Source organism: Chelmon rostratus, chromosome 2 (genome assembly GCF_017976325.1).
Source record: "Chelmon rostratus isolate fCheRos1 chromosome 2, fCheRos1.pri, whole genome shotgun sequence".
NCBI lineage: Eukaryota > Metazoa > Chordata > Actinopteri > Chaetodontiformes > Chaetodontidae > Chelmon > Chelmon rostratus.
The window spans coordinates 7,914,241-7,933,741 of NC_055659.1; the positions used below are offsets into that span (position 1 = coordinate 7,914,241).

Genomic DNA, 19,501 nt, shown 5'->3' on the forward strand with positions numbered 1-19,501 from the left:
CACACTTAGCCTATCAAGTAACAGCCAGATAGGGAGTGTACAAGGCAGGAAATAAAAATAAATTGGCATGAATTGCCTGGCAACTGGGCTTCATGTCAACTGTGGTATAATGTTGATGTTTTGTAATCAACATATGTCCAGGTGGTGGACTGATACAAGTGCTGCTCATTGCATAAAGAGGCTTAAATTCAGCCACTTGGTTTATAATTACACCGCCGTGCACTGCTGCAGAACATAATTCAGCCTTTTGTCCAATTAGCAGAGGTTTTGGTACAGGTTAAAGCAGAGGAAAACACCCCGAGGCTTGCGTTTCTCATCTGCAGAGGCCATGTTATAAATGTTAAGCAGCCCCAACCTGAGATGAAGAGGGATTGCAGCAGCCCTGACGGCGCTGCTTGTTGTGGGGTGAGCCCTCTGTTCACCATGTAACACAAGTGGACTGAAGTGCCAAGTTGATGTTTCCACATGACAGCTTAAATTTACTGAGGGGCACTGCAGGGCTTGCAAAACACACACACACACACACACACACAAAACCACAGGAAAGCGTATAAACATTTACACACATGCATGTACTAAAACATGCTAACTTACACAAACCACCACCCAATAAAAGCACACTCACACAAACACGCACACACACACCTGACCCAGGCTTAGTAAAGCCAAAGGTCCATTGTTGCATGTGAAAGTAAACAGCGCCATATGATATTCAGGGAGACACTGATCTCCTGACTGCAGAACAAACATCAGCAAACATTGTCTTATGCTGACCAGATTATCAGTGAACCACACACAGACTGAATTTCTCCTGAGAAGGAAAGAAAGCAGCGCACTCCTGGACTGAGTGCAGCAGAGTGTGAAACATAGCTATGTATGTCCTCATAAAAATGGCATAATTACAGATTTAAAATTATTTTGCTTGTCATTATCAGGTTTCAAACAGACAAAGGTGAGTGCTATGGGAAGTTTCTCCCCATATACAAACACAGTTGATTCTGTCCTCATGGGGTTAAAAAACAGATCCTATAGGGGAGTGGAGCATGTATCTATCTGAGTAACGTACAAAATCTACTGTTCTGCAGCACCAAGCAGACATACATCTGTCTCTGAGCTACCTTAAGAACGAAACAAGCAACAATAACTAGAGCGAGAAGAATCTCTCACTTCCAGCAAGTGAAAAATACTCACATCACTGAGGCATCGTCTCTTGAGAAAAGGCTTACTGGGGGGACTGCTGAGCAGTCCGTCCAGTGAGGCATTCTTAGCTATCCGGAGCTCAGTCATCATTCCACAAGTACGAATGCAGGCAAGCTGACAAGAGCGAGGGTGTTGATGTCACTGTCAGCCACAAGGAGAAAGGCGAGATTGACAAAGACACTTCACACTCGCTGTCGCTCAGGCAATAAACTAGGACGGAAAACTCGATAGGTGTCCATCAGAATCCATACATCGGTGCGTGCGAGCTAAAAGCACTTGCTGTAATTTGAGAGTATCAATTCCCTTCCTTCCCTTTTTTCATGCGCCCTCCCATAGACTGACACAGCTGTTCAGTAGGAAGTAGGAGGACGGGAGGAACAATGTTTCTCCCCTCCCTGTGTGCTCTGCACAGCTATATTCTCTTTTTAATGCACACACACACACACACATGCATGTGGATTCACAAAAGCCTGCATAGTTCTCTTTTTTTGTATCACAATATGAGACTATTGTCTTCCTCTTTTCTTTCATCTCACATTTCTCAAGCCTCCCTCTCAAAACCATTTCTCCTCTGCTCAACGCAGAGAGGCAGACAGAAACATGAAAACAGGACATTTATTTCACCTCTAACGTAATAAAGGAGAAACAAGGAATTGCCATACATTTAATGTTTACAGCACAACCTGAGATGTAGGTTAATTATATATCTTCAGTCCTCATATAGATTAAAAGTGCTGACCGCGAGCTTCTATTTCTGCAGAAGTGATCACACGACCCTTTTCTTGCTGCGGTTACTTTACAATCACTGCTTGCTTGGATAAAGAAGCCATCCTTAACGGATGGGAAAGTTAGTAAGTGAGTCGTCCTGTCTGGGGACTCTACATGGGAACGCAGCAGGCATCATCCTCTTGGTGAGAAAGCAACAATGTGAAAGCTGGAAGTGTTATCACTTCCACCAGGGGACATGTGTGAGACAGGCGAGCAGCCCAGTTCCCTGCGTGTGCAGACGCCACAGCCCGGTGGAGGGCTTAGCCAACCACGGCACCTCCGAAATCATCTGCGCATAGTTAAGCACAAGTATGACATGAGAGCGGTGGAAGACGGGGGGACGAACGCAGGGATAACAAGACGAAGGAAGCACTGCGGGATGAGATGAGATGAGAGCTGTTGGCCTGTGAAAGTCTTTTCTCTGCAGCCTTCTCCATCAGGCCAACATCAGATATCAACAAACACTGACCTACTTCTAAAAAAAAAAAAAAAAAAAATACTGCTGAAAGCTTTCAAGAGGACAGTTTCTCCCCATATATATATATACCACCTGCGCTTATTTCACTTGAGGAAAATCAGTGGGATGGTGGAGAATTTGCATAGTTTGAATAAAAAGTGCACAAAATATGTGTTTTATATGAACAGAAGTAACTTCGAGCCGTAATCCTCAGGTTACAGTTCATCACTGGTGATCTTTTCACTCAGGTCTAGACTGCCTTTAGCTGAATGCCAAACTGGGATTTGAGAGGATTCACAGATGACAGCTGAATACTAATTACATACTTGCCTGATAATCATGCAAAATTGTTACACGATAGCAAAATATGAGGGCGATATTAATTACTACTCAGACTCACACTATGAGAACTGACATTGTTTCGGTTATAAAGCATACTGATAGCGAAGCTGTGCTGGTGAGTGCGACATTTCAGCTCAAGCTGTTCGGAAAACCAACCCGCTGTCGTAGAACCCTGCTCGGTGGTGGTGACTGCAATATGTGCTGAGATCTGATGGAACAATATGTACTGAAGGAGATCAGCAAGGAACAAGCGAAAAGAATCACGTGTTTGACAGGTCTTTGCTGGACTTTCAGACCTTCAATCTTTTACGCAGCTCACGTTTCAAGACAATATGGAGCCTCTGCAGTGAATACCCTATAACTGTTTGGATGCCTGAGGGGCAACTCTTCTTCTCTGAGTTGATTAAGGGCAATTGCAATGTTTGTTCACGTATAAGAAAGAGGAGGCGGGAGTGCAGTGGGGAGCGTGTAAATGGCTGACTGATTAATCGATCGACTTGGCTGAACGGCTGAGTAGCGAGTCAAAGCACGATATGTGAGTGAATACATATGAGGGGTATTAATATCCATGCACCCTGCAGTCCACACCTTTCTCCTTAGTCTGCGAGCTGAGGAGCAAAAGCTCAGATTCCAGCATTTCTCTGACTCCTCACAACCACAGCCCCATTTGAATTTCCACAGACAAATTGTCAATGATTTGCAGCCAAAGCAATATCCCCACGCCTACTCTCTCCCCACCCGCAATTTATGCTCTGTGAGCCGGCCGCGTCCTCAAAGGCAATACAGTAAAATGGAAAACTAAACTTCAAAGAGAGTCAATCAATGGGCACAGAAGCCTATCATTTCAGCCAGAGAGAATCCATCGGGGTCCATTCATCAGGTCTGGCTCCAGAGACTAGTCTGACCTTGCTGTGGCCACTGGGGCCTGGGGGACACCGATGGAGCTCACGCAGATGGCCCCCCCTCCACCCTATCAGTGCCTCAGAGGAGCTGGTTGATTGCCACAGAGCTGGAGGTCTACAGAGCTGCTGCTGCTGGGCTTTCCGCGTGGTGAGGCCGAGCTCCACGCTGCCTTCACTCCGGCAAAAGCAGAGATCAATCAGCGAAGACAAAGAGGCACCGTAACCCTCCCAATAACACAGAACGTCTCTTGCATTTTTTATTAACATCTGCTGGGCATTTGTATGTGTGATGCATTATTATCACTAACCGCCTTATCTGGGACTTCAGGAAGCAAAAACATTGAACTTCCAGCATAAAGATGCTGAATCCATTAGTACCCCTTTATTACTGCTCAACAAGGTGAGCATGTTAATGAAATCATTAAAACAGTACTCATTTATTCACACAGAGTACATCAAGTACATTGTGTCCAACTCACAAAGGAAAGTTTAAAAAAACAGATCAGTGTTGATGCAGGAGAACCAGAGACGTCCTCTTTTTGTATTCCAAGCATTCCTCTTCCTCTGTCAAAACCCGGCGCTTATATTACCCACAAGGCACCAGCAGTTCACTCGGAGATTCAGGTGCGCTGTGCCAGTAGCGGCTCGGGCTGCTAGCCTCAAGCAGAGGTGAGGAGCGGGCTACAGAGGTCTTGTAAGCTCACCTCTTTCTAACTGCACACCCGCAGATTTTATTTCACTTTCACACTTGTAGCCTTCAGCCAAGTGACATCACTTGAGGCAGTTCCTGAGCCTCTGTGCAGCTCTCTCTGCAGCCACAGGGCTTTTTATAACCTTTTTTCACATGTTCAGTAGCGCTCCCAAAGACCTGTAAACAGACTTTCATGTGTAAATTGCTGGAGCAAACCAACCGAACGCTGGAGCTTTTGTGATAATCGAACATGAAGCACATGTGTGGATCCAAGTGTGTGGGCGAATCGGTGGCTTCGTTAAAAAAGGGACTCCTGTATTTTAGTCAGACTTGGAGATGACAACGCAAAAAACCTTCAGGTCATCAGCTCTGGTCACTTGGTTATAACACATTGAAGCCAGGTGTCTGACTAGAAAAGGTGCAAAGTTAAACGTTACAGCTTCACACTGAGTAGGAACAGATCTCTTTAGCTACGTCTGTGTGCAAAGGTTCCACTGCAACTTCCAGAGCAACATCAGTGGATTAGTACAATGTGTGTGCGATGAAAACACCATCGCAGCACCTTTTCAGTATGTCAAATGCAGTATAAGCATAAGCTCTGCGATTTCAGGTTGTCTTAACTCAGTTTACGGCAGTTCTGTTCTATTCACAAACTCTTGGCTGAATTACTTAAACAGCTTTTAACTTCGACCACTGGCTTTTTCTACAGCAGTAAAACTGCAAAGTGTTGCCGTCTTGTTTAAGCGCTTGGTTTTACCAGCCCTATTGTGTCCAACCAATAACCTTAATATGCACTGCAGAATTCCTGCCACTACAAACACATGGTGAATTTTGGCACTTGCTACAAAAACCTGGCTAAAAATCTTACTTTTTTTGCATATAATTGTTTTTACAAAAGAAAATAATGAGCTGAACATAACAAATTATGTAAATGAGAAAACTTCTCACCTGGAGACACGGAAACAACATTTAAAAAACAAATTTATCCCTGCAAGTCTATTCTGTGCAGCTCTATATATCACAAGAGATTATTAATCCCTTGCAAATTGTATTTCCACTGCATGTGCGACAAAAATAACGTCAATGTGCCTCCTATGGTATGTACAGTATTAGAACTGCTGCAGATCTATATTCGTCCCAGAAGCCTGTGACAGAGGGCGTAAACTCTTCCATCAGAGGAGGCAACAGTCTGCCAACAGCCACCGGGGGTGTAGGGCATTAGAGACACTTTCCACCTGCGTTCAACAGCTAAAGAATATGATGAGCAACAAATCCTATAAAATGACCAAAACCAACAGTGTGTTTGTCTGTCTCTCAATTCTTTCTGAACTCCTCCTAGATGTTGGTGGCACGTGTTCCTACTGAAGGCAGACAATTCTCAAAACTGACACAAACATACAATTTAATTCTCTTTTAATAATGTAAGTATCTAAAAAGATAAGATGGGTGCTTCAGTTTTTAGTAAACATCACTAAAACTAGAGTAAATAAGGGGGTTCCACTTTTAGACACAAACTAAATGGATTCAGAACTTGGCATGTATGGTCCCACGTTCCTTCATACATGTTCACTGACAACGTGGCTCACTGATGTGTGAATAGTTTTTGGACACAGCTGTGGTCTATGGCACAGAGGAATAAGAGCTAAACAGTCAATACAATATTGTTAACAATAAGTAAATTATAGGTTACAATCAGACTAAACCTTTAAATAAACAACTTAGGATATGAGTCACAATAGGAATAACTGATTCCCACTGTTGTCTATGTCATCCATTAGTGAACTATAAAGACTGACCTCTGACAGACCTTTTAACAGCAAACATTTTGAGTTGTCATAACATGAAATGCAAAAAGTTGTGACTCTGTAAAACAGCATTGGTTTTACAAAGTGTTCCTGAGTTCCTAACATCCTTTATCCAATCATGTGTTCACAAAGTGGTGAACCTCGCTCCATCCTCACTTGTGAACCACTGAGCCTTTCCAGGATGCTCCTTTCATACCCAATCATGATACTATCACCTGTTACCAATCAACCTGTTTACCTGTGGAATGATCCAAACAGGTGTTTTTGGACCGTTTCACAACTTCCCCAGTCTGTTGTTGCTCCTGTCCAAACTTGTTTGAAACATGTTGCTGCATCAAATTCAGAACAAACAGATATTTACAAAAATCAATGAAGTTGATGAGGTGAAACATTAAATCTATTGTCTTTGTTCTGTTTTCAATTATGTATCACAAAAGATTAGCAAATTATCACCTCCTGCACCGGTTATGGTTTCCACAGCATCTCAGCTTTTTTGGAATCAGGTTGTCCGACGAGTCACATTAATAATAGTTCAAGTATACCAGCAAGCCATGCTAGTGATTTTGCTTGCCATAATCATTGATTTGCTTGATTTGTCTTACTCAGACTCCTGAAGCCTCATACTAACTTCAGATACATTTTGGGTGTATTTTTGCACAAAGGAGGACTGTGGATTTTATCCTCCATCACTTCCATTGGAGGCGCATTAGAATGAGATCTCCTCAAGGCCAGTATAAACAGGAGGAATGATTCCAGCAAGCAAAACCTGTTTCAATATTTGCATGGGCACCTGACTATTGTGACTCCATCCTTTAATTACATGCGTGCATTTACTGTTATGATGTGCCCAAATGTGTGCTGTGAAAAAGCCCAAGTGTGTGAAAAATTGTGAAGATCATTCTTTGGTTTCAGGCCCGTTGAAATTCTCAGTTTCACATTCATCGGATCAGATCCTTGGCACCGTCTCCGTGTCTGATTCCAGCGACTGCGCCGGATTCAAACCTGAACAGAGAGCCGCAGCAGTTCGAAGTCTTGTGTTACCTTTGAAAGTGAGGGAAGAGGAAATGGAGGGTGGGGGTGCGCTAGCGAGGGCTCTACTTCATCAGAGATACGAGGAATCCTTCCATCTTGTTTCCTGTGAGTCAGAGAGGACGGAGGGGTGGGAGGAGGGAGAGAGAGAGAGAGAGAGGTTATGGCCTTGAGCTGAGTTTCTCATTTAAGACACAGGAGCGGAGGAAAATGTCTGTATCACAGTTGGCAAAGACGGTCATTCAGCTCTTACTACAGCGAGCAGCGTGTTATTATTACACCACTGTCCAGAGAGTGTTTCTTTATACAGCAGTAATACATTGTGTGTGTCCATTGTGGAGAGCTTCCTCGCAGTTTCTTGCCTTCACATCAGCGAGGATGGCGGAGATGAGTGCGATTTGAGGCGAGATTGTGAAACGGCAGAGATCAGGAGAGCTGCACAGAGGAAGGAGGAAGTGTAGAAACGAGGGAGAACAAAGTGAAAATTGATACAAGCGGAAGAAGAAAGGACCCTCAGCTTTCATCTCTTAACCCGCCGCCCTCGCCTCTTTTTCTCTGTTCCTTCCGGCCCCTTCTCCTCTCCGTGTGATTGGAGTGCATTACTAGTATGACCAGGATTCTGGTCACAGCATATTACCTAGCACTTTGTCTCACACAGCAGTCAGCTGCCAGAACTGGCCGCCCGTCTGTGCATGCAGCCTGTTATGAACCTGCAGCGGAGGACTCTCGCAAGCAACGCTGCTTAGGAGCAAAAGAAACACAGAACAACAGCCCAATCTCATTTCTTGGTGAGAATGGAGTGAGAATTGGTGGAGACTTGTACACACAGGCTCACATATTTCCTCCGTTCTGCTATCTTGGTGCACACCGCAGTGGTTTAAAGGTGGAGGGGCTGAAATAAGCTCATTTACAGAGCGGTCTTTCTTCTGCAAACAGTCTATTACTAGATATTGCAGCTCTCTCTATCTGAAAATGCCTTGCTTCTTATAGCTGGGAAGAATCTATAAGTCTGAGTAAACACTTTTTATGACAACAGACTGCTGACCTGGAGTTGAGGTTGGGAAATGTATTTGTAACATAGCAGGAACACTGTTCTGTGTTGCCTCTGATCTCTGCTGAAACCTGGGAAATGATTGAATGAGGCCGTCAGATCTTTCTTGCAGCATCCTCAGCTTCTCAGAACTGACATTTCTCCAGAGAGTGAACTTTGTTACATCTTTCATATAATGCAGCCGGAACACAATGAAAATGTGATGTCAAATGCTGCTTCGAGCCAAGAACGATGCATGGAAATCTGCCCACAAAGAGCAGGCTTACTGGGCCTGTTTAGTCACAAATCTGCCTACTGTGGACTGAGGTGACACCTTGTTTAAATGTCCCATGGGAGCAGTTAGTTAGGGTACCAAGGTCACAAGTCAAATCTGAAACAAGCAGTTATTATCCCACGAATTAACAGGGTGTATTTGTTTTAGGTCTGCACATATAAAAGACTGTTCCTTTAAATTCATGTTTCTTGCACAGTGGATATAAGCACCTGCCCACTGATTCAGCATGCAGACTGCTAGCCCAAACTTCCCATGAGGGACTAACCATATCCATAATGTAAGGCAAAGCACAAAGGTGCAAATATATATTGATTAGGAAAACTCCACAGACAGAAAGATGAGGCTGCCTAACAGTCGGCCACTTTCACTACTGACGGCACGCTTGGTGCCTCTCATCACAGAAGACGAATACATTTTTTTGTGGTATGTGCTTGCGTGCTCGTGTGCGCCTGTTTCTACCGTCACCGCTTTAATTGACAAGGCAGATAACAGAAATATCTGGTGAGGGAGTAAATGCTAAGCCTGACTCAGCGAGAGATTTCTGGCTGGCATATTCTGACGTTCACAGCGGGCACACGTTATCAAATACCACCATCCTGACATATGGCATGATGATACTGCATGATATGGATTTATTGAGTCTCAAGTCAAAGAGGAATATACAGTCATTCATCATCTTCTGCTAAGCCACTGAGATGCAGTAGGTGAAATTATTGGCATGCAAAGAGCACAAAGAAAATCCAAACTGTGCTGCACAGGCTGGACTAATGTAATTATTACGAGGGTTTATCTGTCAGGTGTGATCTCTCATGTGTGATTAAAAGCGGTCGAACTGTGAGTTCATGAATCTTGGCCTGCAGAATCCTGGTACAAATCCTATTGCATTATGAATTAATAGTAACACAATGAAGTAATAAATCTATTCTAGCTCATAAAACATGTTCTGTAGCGTTAAAGAGGTTGACAAGCTTTTGCTTTCTCTGCATCCTCCTACTTTTTCTGTCATTTTTGAATCATCAGTTCCCAATGCGATGTGGCCTGGGGGGATTCCGAATTGGAAATCAATCATTGTTTATTTCAGTGTTATCACTTACATTAATAACACAACTAACATACATTGGACAAGCTAAAATCTCAGAAAAGGCATAAGGCCCTAATAATCGTATGCATATTACAGGAAAAGCACATTTTCTTCTCGCCTTATATAAATAACCAACTGTTTTGTTTTGTTGCGCCGAATTAAATGGGCTGGTGTGTCCTAATGAGCTCTGGACCCGGTGACTGGCACAGGTCGGTCCTGCGCAGAGCAGAGCAGCGGCCAGGTGGCGGGGTCACGGTGTCACGTCGGCAGACTGACTGGCACGCTGGAGGCACATCCCAAGCAACACTTATCTGGCCAGCTTAAACAATGAGTTCGCCAGTTGCCAAGCTGCTCACACATGATGCCAGGTGAAAAGTTCATCCTTGCAATCCTTCGGATGTCACGTTTTCCCTCCTTCGCTCTTGCCAAAGTGAATAAAAGATCCATCTGCGTTTATGGGCCGAGTGTGAGGTCCTGTGATTTGTGGTTTATGTTTTTTCTGACCATGCCTTCATCCTGCTGGTACTAGCACCTCTTGCTCTGTGGTAGATGCTCTGTGCACAAAGCTCAGTATTTTTCTCTCCACATTGTGGGTGACTTCTTGTTCCAGCTGCCGTCGTATAAATGTGTGTCACCTAGCAACATTACCTATCCCTGGAATCACTGAAAGATGTTACATTTGAAAAACAAGCCCAAAACCAACAATACGATGAATGTTGGCACAAAATTAGAGAACGCTACAGCTCCTATTACCCAACTCCATCTCCTCCATGTCAGGAGAGTATTCGGGAGATTATATTTTAAATGATGACCTCTAAGTGTCCAAGAATACCATTTGATCCTTTGCTGAATAATACATATACCATAGATTACACTGATGAAAGATGAATGAGAAGGTACAAGGTGACTGACTTAAAACGTTTCATTTCAAAATGGCTTATGCACTCATGGATTGTAAAAGCAGTACATTATGTTAAAGAAGAATGACCTGACTCAGTTTAATATAGATGGTTTTTACATTTCAGGTTCTCATCATGCTGCTAATCACCAACAGTGGCTAAAAATAGCTTATTCTAAAGTGCTCCCATGAAGCAGCAGAGCTAACTATTCACCGGGGACAAATGGGTATCTTTGCTATTTATCTCGCTAAACCGGTGAGCAAATCTCCAAAATAACTGCCATTCTCCTCCAAGCTCTCTTTCCCAGCTGGATTATGATGCTCCTCGTGATAGAATCATATTTTTATGTTTATTTCTGGCGGAAGAAAGTTTCTAAAGCCACAAAGGATTCTGAAACTGAAATCCTACAATTAATCCAATGTGTTGCCAGCAGCTGCCTCCGCAGACTGCGGGGTCATGAGCTCCGATAAGAATTTCAGCTTTCTGTAGCCCAATGGTGGTTCAGGCTGAGCAGCACCTGCAAATACAAACGAGCTGGGCATCGCTGGATGCGCCGCAAACTGAATTTTAAACACACATTTGAGTCGGATGCTTCTGTGCTGTGATGGTGCAGTTACAGAGTGGAGAGGGTCAAGGTCAGTCAGATACAGCAGAGCAGCTGAGCCATTATTTTGCATGTCAGGGGTCAATGCACGTATCAACTACACAATCTGTGCTGTCCATTAAATATGGAGGTAGGTGTTCTAACCTCCAGATCCAGTAAGTGACTAGTTTGGATTGTTGACAAAGCTTTAAAAAAAATATTTTTTGCAAGTTTTACTATACTTTTGCTTACCTTCTGAGGACAAAACAAAACAAAATAGCAACAGATGTGTTCTGCCTTGTGGATAATCAATGCTTAGTCACGACTAATTATCCTGAGCACACTGTTGATCACAGCAAAAGTGCAGTTTTATTATTATCTTATTTAGAGATGGGCATACTGTGTTTTACCATCCAATCCTTTGTAATGTGTTGGCTGTAATGTTTGATAAGTGGTTGCTTAAATTATAATGTACAACTAAATATGACAATAATTGCATTGACTTTGCACCACACTAGTTAGTGGACAGAAACGTGTTTGCCTCACAAAGTCTAACTGCAGTGAGCTGAAAATCAGGCCTATCAGCATGTTCCAGTGAGATATTCATCACTGCAGCAGAGAAAAACAATCACTGGCTCCCAAAAAGACATGTTATGAAACCAAATAACTGAAATGTTGAAAAAGAAGAGACAGAGAATTACGAGGCTTATATAAAGGCCCATCTCGAAGGCTTATCAGCAAAAATCTACAATGGTTCTAGTGCAGTAAATACTGGTGACCCCAGGCTACATAAGGCTGAACATGCATGTGTGCCAGCTCAACAGATGCATTGGCAAACAAAAGATAGCCACGGGCACTGCAGGAAGAGTCAGATATCAGTGGACTGAGTGCTGCTATGGTGCAGTAACCTTGTCTATTAATGGCAGGGCAAACTCCTTTGCAACAACCAAACGGGCTTCAGCACACAAGCCCTCCTCAGCAAGAAGACTTTGGGGCATATTGTGTTCATAAAAAGATCTGAAGTGCCATCCAGTGCTTTGTCACTGTATCTCAAATGGGTTTCCTGTGAGGATATCTGCTGAGGAAAAACAAACTTAAATCACACAGAGCGTCATAATGATCCAGCTACCCAATTCTGTTAAACCCAACTAATGACAGTAAGTCAGTGATTGGCTTGTGATTGGGTAATTACAGGTCTGACAGGGTAGGAAGATTTCTTTCATAAAAGATTTTTAGGTAAGATAGCCCAATATAACCCCTCAACAAAAACAGCAGAAGAACAGGAAGTGCTGCAGCACCCATCTGGTAAATCAGTCGGTTACGACAAGCCACCAGTCAGTCAGCAACAATACTGTTCTGTCAAGGTTAATTGCAGCCTGTTGGCTGTAGCTGCTGTTCAAAAGGCTGAACTGAAAAGAAGAAATGATCCCTTTGTATCTGGGACTCATCCAAATCTGGGATCGTGTTATTCTTGCTTTGCTTACACCAAATTTCCTGGGTGTGCAGCTGTTACTAGCTAATATGATAAAGGGTCGTCATCATCATCATCACCACCACCACCATCATTATCATCAGTCAGTTCCTCCCTCGATGTCACCAAAAGAAAAATCCTGTTACAGGAGTGAACTGGAGCCTGGCTCTGGCCCAAGAGCAAACTTCGCAGATATTTTGGCACATTTTCTTCTTGATAATTGACGCAAAATTCAAATGTAGCCCAACCGAATGTGACAGCTCGGAGCAATCTGAGACGAGAATGTTATTTTCCAAGTCATCTGAACTGGAGCAGCTCCAGGTTTTGCCTTTCAGTGGCATTATAGATTAAATTCCTGCTCTGGGGTTGAGCTCCTGAGACACTGAACACAAACAATATTTGAATCCCGCTTTTGCTTTAAGAGTAGCGGCTCGTTCGGCTGTATCTTTCCTTCTGCCAGCGCCATACACACACACTGAAAGACAAGCACACAGGCAGTCCGAGAGAGGCGAGTACACATGAACCCCTGAGCTTTGCAGGTCCACTTAGTGGAGAGCTACTAATCTAATCAAGTGCAGCAGCTAATGCACAATGAAAGCAGACTCATTTACTCGAGATGCCAGTCGGCCGCTTCCTGCTTGGATAACGGAGAAAGGAGGGACACGGAGAGAAAGTTCAGGGTCTCGAGTGTCAAAGGATGAAGAGATCAGGACAGATCAGCCGCAGGCTACACAACAGGCAGACTCTTCTTCAGCTGCGCGCATCACATATGTCCATTTATCTCTCTTATCTCCCTTTTATTGACTTGCGTTCCTTCTTTCTCAGTTTATCCGCCTTTCAACAGTTTCTCCCTACCAGCGCAGTGTCATCTCTGTCCAAGCTTACCTGTCTGTAGCGCTGCCTCACTTGCAGCTCAAGTCTCTCCTCCTCAACAACTTGGTGCTCCTGTATGTATCGCTCCCTCCGTGTGTCTGACTCAGCCTCTCTATCCTCCAACACCTGCTGTCGGAGATCAGCCTCTCCTCTGTCAGATGATGCTGAGAGCAGCCCTCCCTCTATCCTCCCTTCCCGTCCGACCCTCCCTGTTTTTCTCTCTTCCCCTTCCTCACATCCACGCGGGCGTTTAACAGGCTGTTTTACTCAGAGACGAGCACAAACGCTCCCGTCTCTCTATATCTCCTGCTCTCCAGTCCGATGTCTCCCCTTTGTTTGCTTTCCATCTCCGCTGTCTTTTCCCTTGATCTGTCTCTGACAGAGAGCTGCCCGTCCAAGCCGTGGGTGTTGCTTTGCTTATTTGCCTCAGCGAGTCTGGCTGTTAACAACAGATTCTGCTCATTCGATAGGACAAAATTCTGTGGCCGGATGTAGGCTTGAAAGCAAAGTTTTCACAAAACATTAGAGACGAGGACATTACCTCATCTGAAAGGCGACATCAAATCTCTGTGTTCTATTATCGGCCTCACTCTGACAGCTTGTTCCAACATCATAAAACCTCTTCAGCAGAAATTAGCCTAACCATCCCATTGTCCATTTGACACATTAGTGGCGGGCAGTTAGCTGAAAAGCTCTCAAACGCTGCAGGTTTTGTAGCGTGCTCTCACATAATGGAGAAAATCACTTGCTCAACCCACAGAGGAGTAAACACCGGTCAGTGTAGTACGAGTAGTCACATTTTCCTAATCCTCATGAATAAGACAATACAAGACATCACCACATTTTACGCAGACAGTCACAACAAAGTAGTCTTGCATAAAAGACATTCACCGGATTTCACTGGACGTCCACCTCTCCGCACCAAAAATAGTACAGCATCTACAAGTAAGCTTTTAAATCTCGAATTACTTTATCATCCAGCTCATAGGTGCTGCTGCAACAAACAGGAGTTTCAGATTAAAACAATGATTCAGAATACGGCTCAACTTTCTAACACTCGTTGCATGTTTATCCCATAAATATGCTACTCTATGCAAGCGGAAACAAAAGCTGTAAAAGATCTGTGCGTAATAAATGACCCATGGCTTTACCAAACGTGCTCCGGCTTTCGGAAAACAGCGTCCGAGAAGCTCACTCTCCAGAATCGGATGTGCATCCTCCCTCCTCCTGCATCTTTGCTCTGAAGCATCACCTTTGATTTAGCTGCTTGCCAGGGCTGCAGTCGTAGTTCTAACGAGCGCATCGAGCTGCAGAACATGTAATGTTAGTGCCAATCGATAAGCCCGGCTTCAGGCCCTGAAACTAACCCATAAGGGAAAGTGAGCCAAGCCTTATGGCGGCATGTTGGCTCGTCCACACCCTCATGTGTGTATAATGTTACAGGTAGCCCAGAGCTAGCTTAAGCACACACACTCTCACACACACAAGCCACTACACCACCATGAAAGGAACACACAAAACCTGTTTCCTTTCCATTTACTACTCAGGAGGTTCTGGGTTACATCGGATAACCAAGCCTACATTGTGGTTTTCCAGTGCAGGTCTCAGGTAAGGATGAAAGAGGATCCTTGCTTACACAGAGCAGAGCAAACCGGAGTCAAACCAGGTCAGGAGGAGGTTGATTAAACAAATGATCAGTCTTTTATTCCAAGTGAGTACCTTGGAATTCAGAGTTGTCAAGTTAATCAGATGGCGTGCAATTGCAAGAGCAATTGTATGTGGGTCACGCTGAGACTCTTGTGACTATTTTTTTTTCCATTTCTCATTTCATTAGTTTCAGCCCCCTCTCTGACTCTGTCTCTCATTGTAACTGTCTGCTTCCCACTCTGTTCACAGTCCTCTCCCGAGGCAGCTGAGACTAAATTTAAACACTTACACACCACCAAACTGCAGAGAATACTTTGAGAAAATGAATCAGTAACACCTACATTTGACAGACATCACATATGTGAGGACGACAAAACATGCTTAAGCCCCCCTCCTTGGGGGTAGCGGCAGTCCCTACAGCCTTACCCGGAGCTTTCTGCAGTTTTTAATTCTTCTGTTCCACTCATTTACAGTACTTTAAGTATGAGTGATGTTATTTGAACTTTAGTGACAGTAGCTCAAATCTTTGCAAAACTGCCTCCGCAGTTGCTGCTCCAGTGAAGTCAACGGTCAAAACTTGTGTCAGTACTCCGTTAAAAATATAAACAAATGTCTGCCAAATGTCTTGCAGCTCAGTGGATCGATGAAACCTTTAAAGGAGTAATATGTAACATTAAAATGTCTAAAACCAGCCAGACCTTTGTTACAATTTTGTTGAGTTGTGTACTTAGATTTTCCAAAATGTTCAAACACAGAAATCTGTAAGTTTATTTATGGTAACGGTGCGTTTCATTTGCTATAGCTTTAGGGAAAACAAGTGAAACACCAGACGATACTCATGACGGAGCACGATTATTCATGTTCATCAGCAATGGTGGCTTTTAACAACAACAACTCCCATCATCCCACACTACTTCACGTCGTAATCAAACTACAGAAATTACAAGAATTACTTGATCATACACATTTGTTTGGTTTCAGTTTCAGGCAGTGGAATCAGATCTGGGATTTGGGACTCCCCCCTGCTGTCAAAATTTCTAACCTTGTGGGTCAACAGGTAAGATGGAAGCTGGACGGGAGTCTTTTTGACTTTTGTTCACAAGTTCTGTTCTACAGCTTTTCCTCTATAAAGTGGGATGAGGTTGATACAAGAGCCAATCCTGTTTCACATGTCATGTGTGCATCAAGTTGTATGAAGCTGTGTGCATATGCAGGCCAGTACTGACCACAAAAAACAACAAGAGCTGCAGAAACAGTAGTTTAATTTGAATCATGCATGCACATGAGGAAGCACATTCATGTGCACAAGCATGTGGTGACATATTTTACATCCTGCAGTTGATTTCGCGCTACGCTGCTGGACTACAACGGGTGGTGGTAACACCCCAACAACAACAGGGAATAAGAAGGCTGCTAGCAAGCGAACATGGATACAAACAAAACAGGATTTGAAATCTTCTTTGCCAATGTTTTATTTGGAGGGTTTTGGACTTAACACAATACACATGGTGTGCTTTGGTGAGTAATACTGAATGTAAACATAACTTTTGTCTCTGAGAAAAATGGGATCCTTTAAACTAGTGCAGGAAAAGAGGAACAAGATCAAAATTGGAATTATCATGTGTGGCTTTCGGGTGTGAGCCCTCATTCCCCTCACGGTTTGAAAGAGGGAGAGGAAGCAGTTCTTCAACACAACAGTGTTGTCAGCACTCCCAGAGTCCTGCTGGCTCTTATAATTACCTTGTGTTTGGGTGGCCCTCTCTATTGATTTTGGCAGTGATAAACCTGGACCCAAGCTGAGTGTGAAACCACAGGACCGTCAGTGGGGCAGGTAGCATATGGAAGAGTCGCTGTGGCTCATCCACAGTTCACCAACACAGCAATTCCCTCACTTCCTGGTTGCATTCAGGTATTATCTTTTGCTCTTATTTGTATCTAATTGAGGTGGATCCACTAAATCAAGACTCATATTTATGTTAAATTTAAATAGAAAAACGATACAGAAAAAAAAATGTGTCACTATGTAATCCCAACACAGCCTCGACCCGATCCCAGCATGCAGAACAGGTCGCCAGTCACAAAGGCTTGCACATTGAAACAAACACGATCACATTCACACCCGTGGGAATCGAGAACTCTAAATTGCAGGTAGGTGGTTGCTGAATAAAATGCCCTAGAAAACATGCTTCTGTAAAAATCACTTTTTCTAAGCACGGCCTCATTAAAAAGCACTAAAAATGATCAAAAAGAAGAGTTTGTTTTGACATAATTTGATGGCCAGAAAAAAATTGATTGGGAGCTAAACTGAGCCTGCTGGCTGCACTATAGAGGTAACACTAAGAACTACTTCAGTTTTCTTCTGAACAAACCTGACTCCAGGGAATACCAAAGTACATTTACATATTCATATATATCAATTTAACAACACACATAAACAGCTAACATAAGCTGCATTTTATAGCCTTAATACACTTTTTCAAATTATTTCTCAGTATGTAAAGACAACCTTTCCCAGGATTAACATTTTGGAAAATAAATTCCTGACAGCACTTTCTCATCCTGAGTTGATTGAACAGCGAGAGGATAGAACCTAACCCCACACTGCAGTGTTTCTGAGTGCCCCGGTGACTAATGGGCTGATTAGAGTCATTATGTGGACATGCAGGGCTGTCAGCAGCTGCTCCAGGTGGGCACGGCGGCTGCTGCGCGAGGAGCACAAAAAGGAGAAGAAAATAACAACACAGGTGACCTCAAGCACAGAACGAGAAGACGCTAATGAAGAGTAACAGCTGAATAAGAAGTGTTGGAAAATAGTAATGTTGAAGCATAAAACCAGCAGACACCCTGGATAATTAAAGGGTGTCTCGTTAACAGTCTTGATACAGTGAAGTGTGTTCATGGCTTTGTCGGGAAGCAGCAACAATGGTTTATGAGCCATACTGTAACTGTCATTTGGAAATCTCATCAGCAAACATCACATTGTCTTCACCGTTTTCCAGACAAAAGCAAGTGACACTCATGGAAATTAGCTGCCAAACATGTACTCGACGGCATTAATTGCATATACGACATAGCACAACTGTGATGAATGATAGTTCTATTTAAGAGCAGCATCCTTGAAGTGAACAACACATGCCTGAGCGAAACAATTGTACCGTACCATATGAGTGATGCATCATTTCCTCCATCGTTATCCTCCTTTGCTCTCTGTCATCCTACTCAGTGAGGTATGCACAGTGCCTAACTGCAGAGTCTCCTGAACTGGGATGTAATAGAGCTTGATTACACGGAGTCGACCTCCTGATAATGTTAAATGGCTACAACTGCAAGCAACATTACCCCTCTCAATAAGTCTGAGCTTTTCAATTAAATAGCTGAATATGTCTATATAAGTGGGGAGGTTAATGAAGCGCAGCCAGGAGGAATATGCAGTTGGTCCTTGTGCGCGTGCTGAAATATCAGTGTTTTAATAATGTGTATATAAATGGGGAAACATCTGTCTTAAAACTGATCATTATGATCTGATTAAAAGTGTAGCAAGAGGGTGGACAGTATTACAAAAAGCTCCTAAAATTCATGGCTCATTCCTCGTGTATCATCACAGCTGCAGTCCAGCGTGTTTTTAACTGAACAGGTGCACCGAGTAACAGTCGAACCCCATCTGCCAAAATAACCTCCAACACCACTTCTTTGCGACTGTGCCCTCTGCACAACCTGCAGAAGCAGACCTTATTGCAACTGCATTGGGTCATAATGTTTTCCCCTGTGAACTCACTGAGAGCTGGACACACCCGTCTGGATCGCAGCAGGGGTCTCTTTCCTGCCTGGTTTTGATGCAGCTGAAATAGCACACAGCCAGTCTATCGACTAAACAAGGATTATCGCCTCGCGGTCCTCTGCCTCCACCAGCCAGTCAAGAAGCCGTTTATATCAAAGACTGTCCAGACTCGGATAATATATGTATTGAAGGAATTTAATAAAAGGTGTATTTTTTGCCAAAATGGAAGTTACCACTGTATTTACAGGTATGATTCCAGTTTATAAACATGACCTATTCACCTCAGACTATTTGGGCTGATAGAGAGCTTTAGTGCATGGTGCAACGACAATCACCTGAAGCTCAACATCAACACTGCTGCAAGAAGCTAGAAAGTCCAAAACATGGATGCTTCACACACATCTTCAAACCTGCAGCACAGATGATCTATACAATCAGCACAGTCTCATGGTGGACACTCAAAATTAGTGTCACCATTTCGGTATCTGACCAAATGTGAAATACGCTCACATTCTGCCCTTCTGTTCCTGAGTTATGGTGTTAAATAATGGGCACAAAAGTGCTTTTGCGGAACATGATGATGTTTATGAGTATGATGTATGAGTTCTTATGGCCATATGGAGTTACGGCCAAAAACCTGAAATCTCTGA

The 19,501-nt window shown here is 43.5% G+C and overlaps 1 protein-coding gene across 8 annotated transcripts in view; it reads right to left on the minus strand.

Moving 5' to 3' along the window:
• Window positions 1–19,501, minus strand: part of rap1gapb (RAP1 GTPase activating protein b) — a 59,334-nt gene that overhangs the window by 25,418 nt on the left and 14,415 nt on the right. For 5 of the 8 annotated variants that reach the window (XM_041953845.1, XM_041953862.1, XM_041953837.1 and 2 more), the window contains exon 3: window positions 7,207–7,300. In XM_041953845.1, coding sequence (XP_041809779.1) covers window positions 7,207–7,300 — 94 coding nt within the window. Of the gene's footprint in view, window positions 1–1,191; window positions 1,472–7,206; window positions 7,301–13,438; window positions 13,472–19,501 lie in introns of those variants that run through there. The other 3 variants (XM_041953880.1, XM_041953872.1, XM_041953854.1) reach the window with 3 other exon arrangements.